General features: G+C 54.6%; 1 protein-coding gene and 1 long non-coding RNA gene across 3 annotated transcripts in view; both read left to right on the top strand.

Moving 5' to 3' along the window:
• The window catches only part of CRHR2 (corticotropin releasing hormone receptor 2), a 37,004-nt gene extending 29,412 nt beyond the window's left edge, over window positions 1-7,592 (top strand). Inside the window, exons 5-13 of one of the 2 annotated variants that reach the window (XM_029077242.2) lie at window positions 305-411; window positions 1,172-1,289; window positions 2,974-3,127; window positions 4,170-4,230; window positions 4,331-4,403; window positions 4,747-4,832; window positions 5,153-5,288; window positions 5,878-5,919; window positions 6,488-7,592. In XM_029077242.2, coding sequence (XP_028933075.1) covers window positions 305-411; window positions 1,172-1,289; window positions 2,974-3,127; window positions 4,170-4,230; window positions 4,331-4,403; window positions 4,747-4,832; window positions 5,153-5,288; window positions 5,878-5,919; window positions 6,488-6,628 — 918 coding nt within the window. In that variant the 3' untranslated portion in view covers window positions 6,629-7,592. The remainder of the gene's footprint in view (window positions 1-304; window positions 412-1,171; window positions 1,290-2,973; window positions 3,128-4,169; window positions 4,231-4,330; window positions 4,404-4,746; window positions 4,833-5,152; window positions 5,289-5,877; window positions 5,920-6,487) is intronic. The other variant, XM_029077243.2, reaches the window with a different exon arrangement.
• Window positions 7,593-14,359: 6,767 nt separating this feature from the next.
• On the top strand, window positions 14,360-15,777 carry LOC114816261. Its single transcript, XR_003764024.2, has 2 exons — window positions 14,360-14,514; window positions 15,512-15,777. It is a non-coding gene; the product is annotated as an uncharacterized LOC114816261 (long non-coding RNA).
• The last annotated feature ends 219 nt before the right edge of the window (window positions 15,778-15,996 follow it).

Below are 15,996 nucleotides of genomic sequence, written 5' to 3'. Positions count from 1 at the left end.
CTGGGGGAAGGTGGGGAGATAGACATCAGTACAAATAAACAGACATCAATATAAATAAAATGAGAGATATATAGGTAAGTGCTGTGGGGTGGGAAGAGGGGTGAAGAGCAAAGGGCGCAGGTCAGGGCGACGCAGAAGGGAGTGGGAGATTAGGAAAAATGGGTTTAGTCTAGGAAGGCCTCGTGGGGGAGATGGGCCTTCTGGCGGGTGGATGGAGGTGGAGAATATGCGGCGTTGGGAGAGGTCGTGAGCCTGGGGGTTCCCCGGACCGGCTGGGAGCCCGCAGCATCGGCTTCCTCCACAGAGGAAGTACAACGTCCACTACAAGGTCGCCCTCATCATCAATTACCTGGGCCACTGCGTGTCCGTGGGGGCTCTGATCGCCGCCTTTGCCCTGTTCCTGTGCCTGCGGTGAGTGTCTACGCTGGGTGGGACCCTGGGGGAGGCCGTGACCCCCATCCCTCGTTCCCTTGGCCCAGCCATTGCCTGCGGGAATGGGGCGGTATGAGCACCGGGCTGGGACCCCTCCAGCAAAAGTGGAGAGGGAGGGCGCCCCCCACCATTCATTCATTCATTCATTCATTCATTCATTCAATCCTATTTATTGAGTGCTTACGTGTGCAGAGCACTGTACTCCCACCCAGTCCCCCCTCCTTCCCCGCACGGGGGTGGGGCTCGGGAGGATCTCCGCGCCCTGGGAATGGAAGCGCGACTGGGGGGCTGGTCCCGGTCCAATGCTGGGCAAGGTCTATGACCCTGACCTAGCTGCAGTCCACTCCCAGCCTCGACCTCCGTCCCCACCGTCCTACCCACCCACCGACCCCCCTCGGGATGCGGCCCCACACACACGGGGACGGAGCGGGACACGCAGGCGGCAAAGGCTTCGGGACGAGCTGCGGGCCTGCAAGCCGGAGTTCAGGTCACGAGGTGTCCGTTCCTCTGAGAAGAGAAATGGGGGACACACCCCCACACCAAAGCTTACTTCTCCCTCTCCCTCCTGCAGACAAGGGGAATCTGGACCTTGATGGTGGCGGGTTCAAATCCAGCACAGAAAAGGGGGGCGGTCGCATGCCCTCCAGGTCCTTGGGGCTGGGTCAGCGGGGAGAAGGGAAATTGAGGTGGGTGAGGGACCCTGTGCTGACCCCGGCCTCACCCCCCCTTCCCCCTCCAGGAGCATCAGGTGTCTCCGCAATGTCATTCACTGGAACCTGATCACCACATTCATCCTGCGCAACGCCACGTGGTTCCTGCTGCAGCTGATCGACCACCGCGTGCACGAGAGCAACGAGGTTGGGGGGGTCTCCTCCCCCGGAGCCAGGGGTCCCCTCCCCCGGCCATCTCTACCTGATGTCCGGCCGGTGCCCCAGATTCGACATATACCCCACCCCACATCTTCCCTGCCAGCCCCAACCCCTCTCCTCTTCCCCATGTCTGTCCACAACCCCTCCGTCCTCCCTGCCCCATTTTTGAGTGGTCTGCTACTCCTCGATCAATCAATTGTATTTATTGAACTCTACGTGCAGAGCACTGTACTAAGCGCTTGGAAGAGTACAATACAGCAGAGTTGGTAGTTGGTTCCCTGCCCATATTGATCTGACAGTCTAGAAGGGGAGACTGCCGTTAGTACGCCTAAATATTTCTTGATGGTATTTGTTAAGCACTTACTTTGTGTCAGGCACTTATTTTTTGATTCACTGTCCTTCCAAGTACACATGTAGCCTGTGTCTCAATCCTTTGGGCTTCCCAGTCCCACCCCTTCCCTTCCTCAAAAATGACAAACAAACAAATGAAGGAATAAGTGGTTCAGCCAATCACCCTATGCTGGCTAGATCAGCGGGCTCACAGTCTTAAACCCCCATTTTACGATGAGGTAACTGAGGCACAGAGAAATTAAGTGATTTACTACATAGCAAACAAGTAGCGGAGCTAGGATTAGAACCCAGAAGCAGCTTGGCTCAGTGGAAAGAGCACAGCCTTGGGAGTCAGAGGTCATGGGTTCGAATCCCGGCTCTGCCACTTGTCAGCTGGGTGACTTTGGGCAAGTCACTTCACTTCCCTCATCTGTAAAATGGGGATTAAGACTGTGAGCCTCACGTGGGACAACCTGATTACCCTGTATCTATCCCAGTGCTTAGAAGAGTGCTCTGCACATAGTAAGCGCTTAACAAATACCAGCATTATTATGGGAGGCAGCGTGGCTCAGTGGAAAGAGCCTGGGCTTGGGAGTCAGAGGTGTTGGGTTCTAATCCCAGCTCTGCCGCTTGCCAGCTGTGTGACTTTGGGCAAGTCACTTAACTTTTCTGTACCTCTGTTATGTCATCTGTAAAATGGGGATTAAAACTGTGAGCCCCACGAGGGACAACCTGATCACCTTGTAACCCCCGGCGCTTAGAACAGTGATTTGTACATAGTAAGCACTTAACAAATACCACCTTTTTTTTTTGACTCCCTGGCCCATGCTCTATCCACTAGACCACGCTGCCTCCTCGCTAACCTCCCAGCCTCCAGCCTCTCCCCTCATCAGGGCACAATTCCCTGTGCACCTGGCTCATCTCCCTTCAGAGCCACTCTGTCTACCCTTTCTCACAGTCCCCAGGGTGAAGCACCCCAACCTTATCCCACAGAATCTCCTTTATGGGGGCTCCAAGGCCCACTGTCAGCCATGCCACTGGGCCCGCCACCCACTTTGCATTCACCAAAGACCCTCCTCCCATCTCCCCGGACTCAGAGACAACCCCCACGTGCCTGCAGTCATCCTCTCCCTAAGACCAGGGTCCCCTCAACACCACACACACAACCTGGCGAGGACCAGCCGAGAAGATTCGATCGCCTCTGGCCTGCTGCCTGACTTGCATGGGGCCCGTGGCTTCATTTCTCATGCCGGATGCAGGAAATCAGTGGTGTGGTGGGAAGCTAGTCTGTCTGTGGGTCTGTCTGGGTCACTGATCTCCCCATCCCCCCGTGTTCCCCCAGCTCTGGTGCTGCTGTCTCACCACCGTCTTCAACTACTTTGTGGTGACCAATTTCTTCTGGATGTTTGTGGAAGGCTGCTACCTGCACACTGCCATCGTCATGACCTACTCCACCGACAAGCTCAAGAAGTGGATTTTCCTCTTCATAGGCTGGTGTGAGTGCCACACACACATACACACACTGTTCTGGGCACTTGGGGAGGGGCAGAAGGAGGTAGAGACATGGTCTCTGCCCCCAGAGGACTGCCAGTCTGATAAGGAGACAGGAGACAGAGCAAGCGAAAGGGAGAAAGAGAGAGAGAAGCAGTGTGGCTTAGTGGAAAGATCAAGGGCTTGGGAGTCGGGAATTTATTTATGGTATTTGTTAAGTGTTGACTATGTGCCAGGAACTGTACTCTGTGCTGGGATAGATGCAAACCACCCACAGTTCACAGTCCGTATACCACACGGGGCTCCCAGTATTGGTCCCCATTTTACAGATGAGGTAGCTGAGGCACAGAGAAGTTAAATGACTTGTCCAAGGTCATGGAGCAGATGAGTAACAGAGCTGAGATTAGAACTGGGGTCCTTCTGACTCCCAGGTGCATGCTGTATCCACTAGACATCACTGCTTCTCTTGAGGGGACTTGGGTTCTAATCCTGGTTTTATTACTTGCCAGCTGTGTGATCTGGGAAAAGTCACTTAACTTCTCTGTGCTTTGGTTCCCTCATCTGTAAAATGCAGATGAAATACCAATTGTCCCTCCCCCTTAAGCTCTGAGCTTCACGTGGAACAGTACCTGGAAGAATCTGATGATCTCATAATTGCCTCAGAGCTTAGTACAGGGCTTGGCACATAGTAAATGCTTAATAAGTATTGTTATTATACTATACCTACACACAGTGCTTGGCACTGGGAGGAGGAGGAAGACAGAGAGAGGAGGAAGAATGCCCTTAGGGTCAAGTGGAGAACGAAAAATCAGACCAGACCCAGTCCCATCTCTCATGTGGCTCACAGACTGAATAAGAGGGAGAGTGGGCACCTCATCCCCATTGAATGGAGGAGGACAGTGAGAGTCAGAGAGGTTGACTGATTTACCTGAGGTCCCCCAGCAGACAGGGGACAGAGCTGTGACTCGAGCCCAGGACTCCTGACCCCGTGCCCCTGGCCAGGGTTCATCCTGGGCCCTGGGTGACTCGGGGTGCCTCTCCCTGCAGGTCTGCCGCTGCCCATCATCATAGCCTGGGCCGTCAGCAAGCGCCTCTACGAGGATGAGCAGTGAGTGCCTGGAACAGGGGCAGTCCGGAGTGGCAGGGGCCTGGACAGGAGGGGCTCCGCAAGGCACGGACCCTCCCCCTAACCCCCTCTCTCCTCGCAGGTGCTGGTTCGGGAAGGAGCCAGGGAAGTATGTCGACTACATCTACCAAGGCCCCGTCATCCTGGTTCTCCTTGTGCGTCCCTGGTCTGATCACCGGCCTTGCTGACCTCCCTCCGGTCCCAGGGCCCCACAGATGGGAACCCGTGGGCTGGGGGGGGCAACACCCCCACAGCCAGAGACCAGGAACAATGGCCCTGTTGCCCCTATAGTCAAAACCCAAGGACCCCGACCCCATTTCCCCCACCCCCCATCTGGATCCTGGGGACACCGGCTCCATTTCCCCTACAGCTGGGACTTGTGATGATCAGAATTTTCAATGCATCTTTGAGTCACCAAACCCCACTTTTCACTGTCTCCCTCCCTTTTTCTCTCTGAATCTCACTCTCTGTCACTGTCTCGCTGTTGTCTCCTCCCAGATCAATTTCATCTTTCTATTCAATATAGTGAGGATCTTGATGACGAAGCTGAGAGCTTCCACCGCGTCTGAGACTATCCAGTACCGGTCAGTTAGCCGCCCCCCCCCCTCTCCCCATTCCCCTGCCCACCCTGACTCTGAGGGCTTGATCGCTGGCCGGGCCGGTGTGCCCGGGGACCGGACCCTCTGCCCCCACCCCCTGAGGGAGGTCACGTGGCAACGGGAGCCGAGCCTACCTCTCCCTGGCCACAAGGTGCCATTTTGTAGGTGGGCCCGGCTGGCCCCTGCATGCCCCCACCCTGGGCCTCACATGTGGCAGGTGCAGTCTGTCCGCCAGACCCCATCCCAACTCCCCCTCTCCGAGGGCCCAGGCATCCCACCCCTCCAGCTTCCCCCCGCCTCAACAGGAAAGCTGTGAAGGCCACACTGGTGCTCCTGCCGCTGCTCGGCATCACCTACATGCTGTTCTTCGTCAACCCCGGCGACGATGATGTGTCTCAGATCGTCTTCATCTATTTCAATTCCTTCCTGCAGTCGTTCCAGGTGGGTTGGGGGAGCTCACTGCTGCCCACTCCCTCCCCCCATGACAGTCCCCCACCAGCACCCCAGCCTGGCCACAGGAGGGAAGGGGAAGACTATGGGCCTCAGTCCACAAGCAATCTCTGCACATGCCCCTCCAGGCTGCAGGGTCTGTGGGGCATTGCCCCTGGGGTGCTAGATCCAGGCCTGAGCATGTGCAGAGATGCCTCTGTGGCTGTACAGGCTGACAAGAGCCCGGGGAGGCTCAGTCAGAGGGATTGAGTCAGCTGGCCAGGACCTCTGCCCAGGTCTATGTGGGGTGTCCCATGACAAACACACACACACACACACTCACATCTCTCTTTCTCCATTCCTCTTCCAAACCATCTGGAAGTGCCTGGTGGGAGGAGACAGGGCGGGGACAGACCAGATCCCCACTCCCTGGTAGAAGCATTTTGGGGGGAACCCTCTGGCTGCTCTCACAAGGACATGGGGCTGGGCTTTGGTCTGGGAGCGGCAGGGATGGGGAGGAAAGGGGAAGGTCGATCCAGTCCACCGCTGCTGTGCTGACCCAGCAAACATCCCCGCTGACGTGGCTCTTGTCTTTTCCCAGGGATTCTTCGTGTCCGTCTTCTACTGCTTCCTGAATGGGGAGGTATGTGCGGGGCCTCCTTGCCACCAACCCCTCCCCACTTCCCTTTCTGGAAAGCCCACCCCTGGAGCCCAGGGCATCCACAGAGTCTGGTGGCTGGCCTCACGGAAACCAAGGACGGGGCTTATGGAAAGCAGGAGGTGGGGATCACAGAAACGAGGCAGCGGGCTCTCTACCTCCTGTGGCCTCAGCTCCTCCCTAGCCCAGATGCGTTGACAGCTGATCTGGCTCAGAGGGGCTTGGGCAGTGGATGAAATGGGACCGAATGGGTCTGGCCCCCAACCCCGCGCCTGCCCTGAGGCCAAATGCAGAGCTGACCAGGAATGAGAGGGGGAGCAGTGCTCTCAGAGACTCTGCAGCTTCCCACACCCCACCTCTTCCCCGACCTTGCCCTCCCCCACCCCCCACTCTCACCCCACTTCCCCATGCTCATCCCGATCCCCACCCTCACCTTACCCTCAGTGATCACCCCAGGCCTTAACACTCACCCCAACCCCCGTGCTCTCCCCCGACCGGAGGCTCTTCCTGTCTGTTCCCCTCCGCGGTCATCAGATCCCTCTCTCCCCTTCAGGTCCGCTCGGCAGCCCGGAAGCGCTGGCACCGCTGGCAAGACCACCACTCTCTCCGCGCCCGCGTCGCCCGGGCCACTTCCCTCCCCACGTCCCCCACCAGGATCAGCTTCCACAGCATCAAGCAGACGGCTGCCGTCTGACCAACGCTCTCCCGCCAACCATCCGACCACTCCCCTCCCAAATCTGACCGCCCCCCCCCCCGACCGTCAAATATCAACCTATTGTTCACAACACATGAGAGGACATCCACCCTGGCTTCTCCACTCTACCCTCATTCTGCCAATGGATCATGACACACCCAGGTCAGGGAAGGCCTAGAATCAAACAAGAGGGTTCCAGGGCAACTCCTGACTGAACAGGGGTGGGAAGGCCTTCAGTACCCGGGATCAGTTTCGCCGCACCCCTCCCCGGCTTCTCTGTTCCCTTTAGGGACTCGGTCCACAGAAGGCCGGCGACAGTGTGGCCACTTGGCGAGTCTGACGGAGGAGGGGGTAGGACCGGACCGGACAGTGAACCAGGCTGGAGGGGCCAGGGGTGGCTCTGCAGATCTCATGGGACAGAAAGACCCAGTTATTTCAGGGCCTCGCCAGCTCATCGAGAAGGGACCGGTCGGCTCCCAGCAGGCGGAGGTACGGTGGCGGCCAGTGGGGGCTGACCAGAAGGGGCTGACCTGTACTCGCAGGACAGCTGGGTTCCACGGATGTGCACACCCTCCAGGCAGGACTCTGGTGCCTGTCCTGAGGCAGGCAAGGGGGCACAGCCCCCAGGACCCCGTTTCAGGGGTACAAACGGCCTCTCCTCCGATGCACAAAACTGCGGGGGATTCGAGTTTGTGGAGGCAGGAAGGTCGCCAAGCTCTGTGGGGAATGTGTCCAAAGGCGACCGGTCCAGTGCTCCTAGAGGGAGAAGTGCCCTGGGCTGGACTGGGAGCTCTTGGAGGGCAGGAATCGCGACCTCTAATTCTACTGTACTTGCCTAAGAACTTAATAGAGGGCTCTGCACACAGCTGGTGCTCAATAAATACTATTGATTAATTAACTGATTGATTGATTGGTTGGACTGAGGGTTGGAATCTGGGGAAACACAGGGACTTTTCCCTGGAGGGCCTGCGAGACCGATAGGGAGGGAGGACGGACACACACACACCGTACATAATCGCACCCTGTGTTGGCCCTGGGGGAGGGTCAGTGGGAGGAGAAGGTGACACAGTTCTTGGCCTCGAGGAGCTGTCAGTCTATAGGGGAGACAGTGCCTATTTTTGCAGGATTCAAGCCTTCCCGAAAGTGTTTGGCCCGGGGCCGGTCAGTCCCGCCGCTCGGGCCCCCCAAATCCGGAACTGCGGGACAAAGGCCGCTCACTGCGACACCTGCTGGACACCCAGGGAACTGCCGCTCAGACCTGGGGAGCCCCCGAGTCCCAGTCGTAATAATAAACAATAAATAATGTTGGTATTTGTTAAGCGCTTACTATGTGCAGAGCACTGTTCTAAGCGCTGGGGGAGATACAGGTAGAGAAGCAGCAGTTGAAAGAGCACTGGCTTGGGAGTCAGAGGTCATGGGTTCGAATCCCAATTCTGCCACTTGTCAGCCGCGTGACGGTGGGCAAGTCACTTCTCTGTGCCTCAGTTCCCTCATCTGTAAAATGGGGATTAACTGTGAGCCTCATGTGGGACAACCTGATTACCCTGTATAATAATAATAATGTTGGTATTTGTTAAGCGCTTACTATGTGCCGAGCACTGTTCTAAGCGCTGGGGTAGACACAGGGGAATCAGGATGTCCCACGTGGGGCTCACAGTCTTAATCCCCATTTTACAGATGAGGTAACTGAGGCACAGAGAAGTTTAGTGACTTGCCCATGGTCACACAGCTGACAGGTGGCAGAGCTGGGATTCGAACTCATGACCTCTGCCTCCAAAGCCCATGCTCTTTCCACTGAGCCACGCTGCTTCTCAATTCAATTGTATTTATCGAGTGCATACTGTGTGCAGAACACTGTACTAAGTGCTCAAATAAATAGACACCTAGGGCCTATAGGCTTATAGGGCGGGGTGAGTGCCTACCCCCGCGCTTAGAACAGTGCTCTGCACATAGTAAGCACTTAACAAATACCAACATTATTATTATTACAGGGTAATCAGATTGTCCCACGTGAGGCTCACAGTCTTCATCCCCATTTTACAGATGAGGGAACTGAGGCACAGAACAGTTGTGAGTTGCCCACAGTTACACAGCTAAGTGTCTGAGGCGGGATTCGAACCCATGACCCTCTGACTCCCAAGCCCATGCTCTTTCCACTGAGCCACGCTCCTTTCCATAATAACAATAACCATAATAATAATTTAAAAAGTACTATGTGCAAAGCACTGTACTAAGCAAAGCAGTGAAGACAAGCAGTGCGGTCTAAGGGCCTGGGAGTCAGAAGGACCTGAGTTCTAATTCCGCTCTGCCACTTGTCTGCTGTGTGACCTTAGGCAAGTTACTTAACTTCTCTGTGCCTCAGTTCCCTCATTTGTAAAATGGGGATTAAGACTGTGAGCCCTATGTGGGGCAGGGACTGTGTCCAACCCAATTATCTGGTATCTGCCCCAGCGCTTAGAAAAGTGCCTAGCACATAGTAAGCACTTAAAATCAATTATTATCAAAGGGGTAGATACCATATAGACAGATCGGACAACGTCCCTATCCCACATGGGGATCTCAATCTAAGGTCAAGGGAGAACACGGATCTTAACCACATTTTACATATGGGGAAACTGAGGCACAGTGACTTGCCCAGTGTGACTCAACATTGGGATTAGGACTGAAATGTCAGGAGTCCCAAGCATAGGATCTTTCCACTAGGGCATACTACTTCTCAACCAGGCCGCGCTGTGTGGGCAAGGGAACCGATTTTCCTGGGGTTTCAACTTTAGGGGATGAAGGGGGTGGTGTCCTCGGGCTCCAATTAGAAGGGGCGATGGGGTCGATGCCCCCGGGTTCTCAGATCTACACCTAGCAGGCAGTTGGTACTTAGCTTGCCCACAATAAGTAGGTGGTTCGTTAACACTGTTCGTTAACACTCCCAAACTAAACCCCCACTTTTCCTCATCGCCCACTCCCTTCTGCTTCGCCCTGACTTGTTCCCTTTGCTCTTGCCCCTCCCCCCGCCCCACAGCACTTATGTATATATCCGTTATTTTATTTCTTTATATTGATGTCTGTTTATTTGTATTGATGTCTGTCTCCACCCCTCTAGACTGTGAGCTCGTTGTGGTCAGGGATTGTCACTCTTTGTTGCTCTGTTGTACTTTTCAAGCGCTTAATACAGTGCCCTGCACACAGTAAAAGCTTAATAAATGCGCTTGAATGAATTAATGAATTAACGAATGATGAGTTGGGGTGGCAGGCGACCAGTAGTATTTACGGAACCCCAGAATTATCGGGTGCGCTGCCCATGGCACCCCCAGAACAGCAGGGGATGCGGCTCTACCCCCCGGCGACAGACCATCCAGGGCAAGGCCAGGCCAGCCCGGGCTGCACACGCTGGCCCCCGAACCAGAAGGGAAACTCGGATCAATCACTCAGTCGAGATCATTTATTGAGCGGTGCAGAACACTGTACTAAGCGCTTGGATAAACAGGAGCCCAAAGCCAGAGCAGATGGAGCGCGACTCCGTTATATCGAGCAGTGGGGGGAGCAGACACAAGCAAGGGGCTTTCCAGTGGAGGCAGGAAAATCAGGCTCAGCTATGACAGCTATCAATTCGTTAGGTGCCGGGATCAATCAATCAATGGTATTTATTGAGCTATTACTATGTGCAGAACACTGTACTAAGCGCTTGGGAGAGTTTAATACAACGGAATTAGCAGACACCTTCCTGCCAACCAACTCTATTGCATTGTACACTCCCAAGCTCTTAAGCTCGTTGTGGGCTGGGACTGTGTGTATCGTTATTTTGTACTCTTTTAAAGATTAGTACAGTGCTCTACGCACGGTAAACTCTCAATACACATCAGTGGTTGACTGACTGAGCCATGCAAGCCCCTGAAAGGTGTAGGAGTTAGATCCCGGCACTCACCCCGCCCTATTTCTCCCGCACACGCACCTGCAAACCCTTCCCCCGAGCCCTGAGGCCCAGCCTCCCCCAGGTGTCTCTAATTATTCCCTCGAGGCGCCCACCCCTGTCCTTACTTAAGGCGCCTGGTTGGAGCTGCGAATTTAGGGAGAGGAGACAGAGCGAGGCCCTGTGGGTCCAGGTCAGTGGGGGCTGGTGGCCTTTCTGGCTACCTCCCCCTGGTTTTCTATTTTTTTTATTAAATGGTTGCTGTTATATTACTGTATTTGATGGTGCCGGTGGGGTTGTGGATTTGGGAGTGGGCTGGGGTTCAGAGGGTGATTGTTGGGGTGGACTCAGGGGTTGGGAGGGAGTGGGGTTGAGGTTTAATATTGATATTTCTAAAGAAACTTGGGGTATTTTGTTCAAATGTGGGGCTGAGGGAATTGATGTGGAAATATGACACTACTGTTAATGTGGGGGGCTGGGGTGGGTCTGGGATGGGGAATCGATGGCATTGTTTTTGATGTTTTCACTGTTAATTTTGCATGTTGTTGACCTGGGGGTCAGTGGGGCTGGGGCAGAGTCTGTGGAGGGGGTGGGGAGGAGATCTGACCTGCAGGCTTGCGGTGGGGAGGGGGGCGGGAGGGAGTGTGAAAGGTTGGGCTTAAATTTTGGGGAGGGTCTACTCTGGCTGGGTTGAGTGGGCTTTGGGTTATTGACGCTGGCCAGCGCTTTGGGGGAGATAGAAGACGCTTGACTTATAAGTACTTACGGCATGAAGGAGGACTTCGGGATGGTGTGCATGCTCACTGTGTTTGTGCGTGTGTGTATGGTCACGGGTGTGTGTGTATGTATGTGCGAGAGAGAGCAGCAGCGCAGTTATGCTCTCCGCCCAGCTGTGCGGGATGACACAGTGAAGAGAAGCTCCCACCTCCCGGCTGTTTTGGAACAGATGAAGTTGGGAGACCCCGAAGCTCAGCAAAATGGAGGAAACGTGTTTGGGCGGTCCTGGGGAAGCGAAACCCTGGCCAGGCTGCAGCCTAGGAGTCCGTGGCTGTAGGTGGCCCAAGCCCGCCCTTATCTCCCCCCACCGCCGTCCGAAAAAGGTCCGGAAGAGAGATACAAGCAAGCAAAAACGAAAACCGCGCAGGTGTTTTATGTTTCTAATGGCGCCAGGGTCCCATCTACCCCCACTCCTTTATACTGTAAACTCTTTTTGTAAGCAGGGATTGTGTCTCTTGTTGTATGAGAGAAGCAGCGGGGTTCAGTAGAAAGCCTGGGCTTGGGAGCCAGAGGTCATGAGTTCTAATCCCGGCTCCGCCACTTGTCAGCGGTGTGACCTTGGGCAAGTCACTTCGCTTCTCTGTGCCTCAGTTACCTCATCTGTAAAATGGGGATTAAGACTGTGAGCCCGACGTGGGACAACCTGATTACTTTGTAGCTACCCCAGCGTTTAGAACAGTGCTTGGCACATAGTAAGCACTTACATACCAGCATTATTATTATCGTTCCGCTCTCCCAAGTGCTCAGTACCCATAGTGGATAGAGCATGGTTCGGGGAGTCAGAAGGTCATGGGTTCTAATCCAGTTCCGCCACGTGTTGTGTGACTTTGGGCAAGTCATTTCACAGTGCCTCAGGTACTTCGTCTGGAAAATGGGGATGGAAAGTGTGAGTCCCAAGTGGGACAGGGACTGCGTTCAATTAATTTGCTTGCATGTACCACACTGTACGCTTAGTATAGTGCCTGTCACATAGTAAGCACTTAACAAATACCATTATTGTGTTCTGCGCTCAAAAAAATACGATTGAATCAATGACATACCCACCTCATTTCTAGTTCCTTGGAAAGTCTGTGGTGCCTTTGAGTCGAGGAGGATCCCAATATCCATATCTTGTTTCCCCCGTCTCTGCTCATCGGGCTGGTGTTTGTCGGGACAGTGCACGGGGAGGGACGTACAAGTCGCAGTATCAACCATTAACAGTTCATGAAGGACTATATTATAAGCTCCGTGTGGGCAGGGATCATGTTTATTGTGTTGCTTTCTCCCCAACATCTAGGACTGTGCTCTGCACACAAGAAGCTCTCATATCTTGGATGGGAAATCACCCGTCACTTGTCGGATCCTATGCTCCGCCTTAATCTCACTGGTACCGCGAAATAACATCTGGTCTAACAAACTCAGTGTCAAACTCTCCCTTAAACTGAGTCGAGGGGTCCAGTTCGCCCTTCTCAATGGGCAGGGCCGACTGGCCCCGAGTCCCAGCGTGGCTACGGTTAGGGCTGATGATTAGGGCTCATCATGCTTTATCGGGAGAAGGCAGCGCAGTCGCTAAATGCAGAGTGGGAAACCACAACCAGGTATGTGCTCCCAACTGGTTTCCAACACATCTTGGGCCTGAGCCTGGGCCGTGTCCGTGCGTCTGTTTCAGCCCGTGAGTCCCCCTTGGGGGCAGAGTCACAGTGTCCTTGCGTCTGTCTGAATCGGTGTCCGTGCGTCTATCTGAGCCTGTGAGCCCCCAGTGGAGGCAGGGTCACGGTGTCAATGCGTCGGTCTAAATCGGTGACCATAGATGGCAGCGATACAGTGGTCAAAGATATGTCCTGAGCCTCTGATCCGCCTGTCGCTGGGGTTAGGGTCAGTGTCTGGGTGTCTGTCTGAATTGGTAACCACAGGGGCAGAGCCACCGTGTCCATGGGTCTGAGTCTTTGCCCAAGGAGGGGATGAGGTCCCGCTATCCGTGCCGCTCTCTCAGCCTGTGAGCCCCCTTGGGGCAGGGTCATTAGGTCCGGGCAGTGGCCGGAGCCCCCTGAAGTCAGGGGCCCTGGGTCTAAAACTGAGTGTCCGAGGGCAGGGTGGGAACCATGGTCCATCTGGGAGCGCTCCCTGAGAGTGGGGGGACAGACCCTGCTCATGTGTTGTTAGAATCAGGGAGCCCACCCGGGTGGGGCAGAAAGGTGCCAATCCAACCAGCAGAGGGAAACAGGTTGGAGGACCGAGGTGGGTGGGAGGGCAGCAGCCCTCTTGGTGTCCAGGGGACCCCCGTGGCCTTTGGGGCTGTCGTCCCCCAAGATCAGGTGGACATTGTCCTTAACAACTATCCATCTCCCCCACCATGGCTCGTGGCTGCTCTTACCTGGCAGGGTTGCTGTTGCCTTCATGCAGGTAGGTCTGTAAAATGTGGGCACCCTAAAACTTGCTTGCATGTACCTGGGCACCAGCTCTGAGGTAGATACAAGCTAATCATTGCGCCGGGTGGGCAGAGACCAGAGACCACCACCCTAGAGGAACACTCAAGGGTGAGGTGCTCTGGGGGCTGGGGAGAGGAGAGGGTTGCCGGGAGCCCCCCTACAGTGCGATGCCATTTGTGTGTCCATGTCTCTGGCCTTCAGCTCTGCTTGTTCTGTCTCATGTCACTGGTTGTGAATGGCCCTGTGGTGGGGGGGGGGGGGGGAGAGGAGGGAGGAGTAGGGGGGAGTGTGGTGTTGGGAGTAGGGGAAACTTATATAATTTGGGTAATAGGTCATGGATGGTCAATGCTACTGCTGGGGAGTGTGGATAGGTGCTGCTGATCTCAAGGAACTGTCTCTGGGGCAGGGGAGGGAAAATTTTTTGTTGTTCTGGGTGGGTTTTCTTTAAGTACATTCTATGTGCCAAGCACTGCTCTAAGCACTAGGGTTCATAGAAGCTTATCAGTTTGGACACAGTCTACACCCCACATGGGGCTCACATTCTTAATTCCCATTTTACAGTTGAGATAACTGAGGCCCAGAGAAGTGAAGTGACTTACCTAAGCTCACACAACAGAAAAGTGACAGAATCAGGATTCTATCCCAGGTCCTTCTGACAGCTGACCACGTGCTCTACCCACTCGGCCATGCTGAGGTTCCCGCCGATCCACCGCGTCCTGGCTCCGGACCAGCTCCACCTCTCCGGGTCAGTGCGGGCCCTTCCTGCACCCACATCTGGAGGAGAGCAAGTGACAATGGTGAGTGCATTGAGCACTCCCGTGGGTGGAAGATGGAGAGATTCTGTCATAGTCACCTTTCTCTTTGACTCCATTTAACCAAGAGGAGGCTGTTCATCCCAAGATGAACTCAGGGGGAACATGGGGATCGGGGTCTCTAGGCCTGGTTTCACATTCAACCCATATATTCAGTCCATCATTACATTCTGTCAGTCCCACCTTCACAATATTGCTAAAATCCACCCTTTCTTCTCCATTTTACTGCTACCATGTTAATACAATCACTCATCCTATCTTGCCTGGATTACTGCATTAGCGTCCTTGCTGACCTCCCAGCCTCCTGTCTCTCCTCACTCCAGTCCATATTTAACTCTGCTGCCCGGATTACTTTTCTCCAAAAATGTTCAGGACATATCACCCTGCTCCTCAAAAAAAAAAAAAAAAAAAAACCTCCAGTGGCAGCCCATCCACCTCCACAGGAAACATAAACTCCTCACTATTGGCTTTAAAGCACCCTACCACCCGGCCCCTTCTACTTCACCTCCCTATTCTCCTACAACCCAGCCCACTCACTTTGCTCCTCTAATGCTCATCTTCTCACTATGTCTCGATCTCACCAATCTCACTGCTGACCCCTAGTCCATGTCCTGTCTCTGTCCTGCAACACCCTCCCTCCTCAAACCCGACAATTACTCTTTTCTCCCCCCGGCCCCCACCACCTTCAAAGCCATGTTGAAAACACATCTCTTCCAAGAGGCCTTCCCAGGCTAAGCCCCCTCTTCCCCTTTTCCCACTCCCTTCTGTATTACTCTGAATTGCTCACTCTCTTCTTCCCCCTTCCCAGCTCCACAGCACTTACATATATATCTGTAACATATTTGTATTGATGTGTGTTTCTCCCCCTGTAAATTGTAAGCTCACTGTGGGCAGGGAATATGCCTGCTGTTGTATTCTCACATGCATAGTACAGTGCTCCGCATACAGTAAGCGATCAATAAATAAGATTGAATGTCTACAGGGAAAGCAGCATGGACAACTGCAGTACAGCTTGCACGTGGACAGCAGGGAGCAGACGGATCCTTAGGAGCTTCGGACCAACTACACGACCGTTGGGCTGATTCCAGCCTGTGTGTTGAGAGCCCGGTGCCCTGGGCTCAACCTGTGCGCCTCCCCAGTCCTCAAGTCCTGCAATACCTGCACTCTGTCCTCTTCCTTTCCCTGACATGACGGTTTCTTTTGGCCTCCAACACTGCCATTCTCTGAAACTGTGGTTTTGGGTTTGGGCTGGCTCCTCCTGGAGAGAGAGAGGTGTGTGTGTGTGTGTGTGTGTGTGTGTATGCGTGTGTGTTTTGGGGTAGGTGGGCAGCTTGTGAGGCGGGGGCTCCCTCTGAGTAGTGTATGGTTCTGGAGCCTGGGGCAGAGGCTCTGGGCAGGAGCTTTGCCTCTTCCTGACCTGGCAGTGGAGTGTGGTGAGGCCTGGGGCCCTTGATTCTATAGACATGC

The sequence above is a fragment of the Ornithorhynchus anatinus genome, chromosome 13 (genome assembly GCF_004115215.2).
Source record: "Ornithorhynchus anatinus isolate Pmale09 chromosome 13, mOrnAna1.pri.v4, whole genome shotgun sequence".
NCBI lineage: Eukaryota > Metazoa > Chordata > Mammalia > Monotremata > Ornithorhynchidae > Ornithorhynchus > Ornithorhynchus anatinus.
This window is presented reverse-complemented; position numbering and strand designations above follow the sequence as displayed.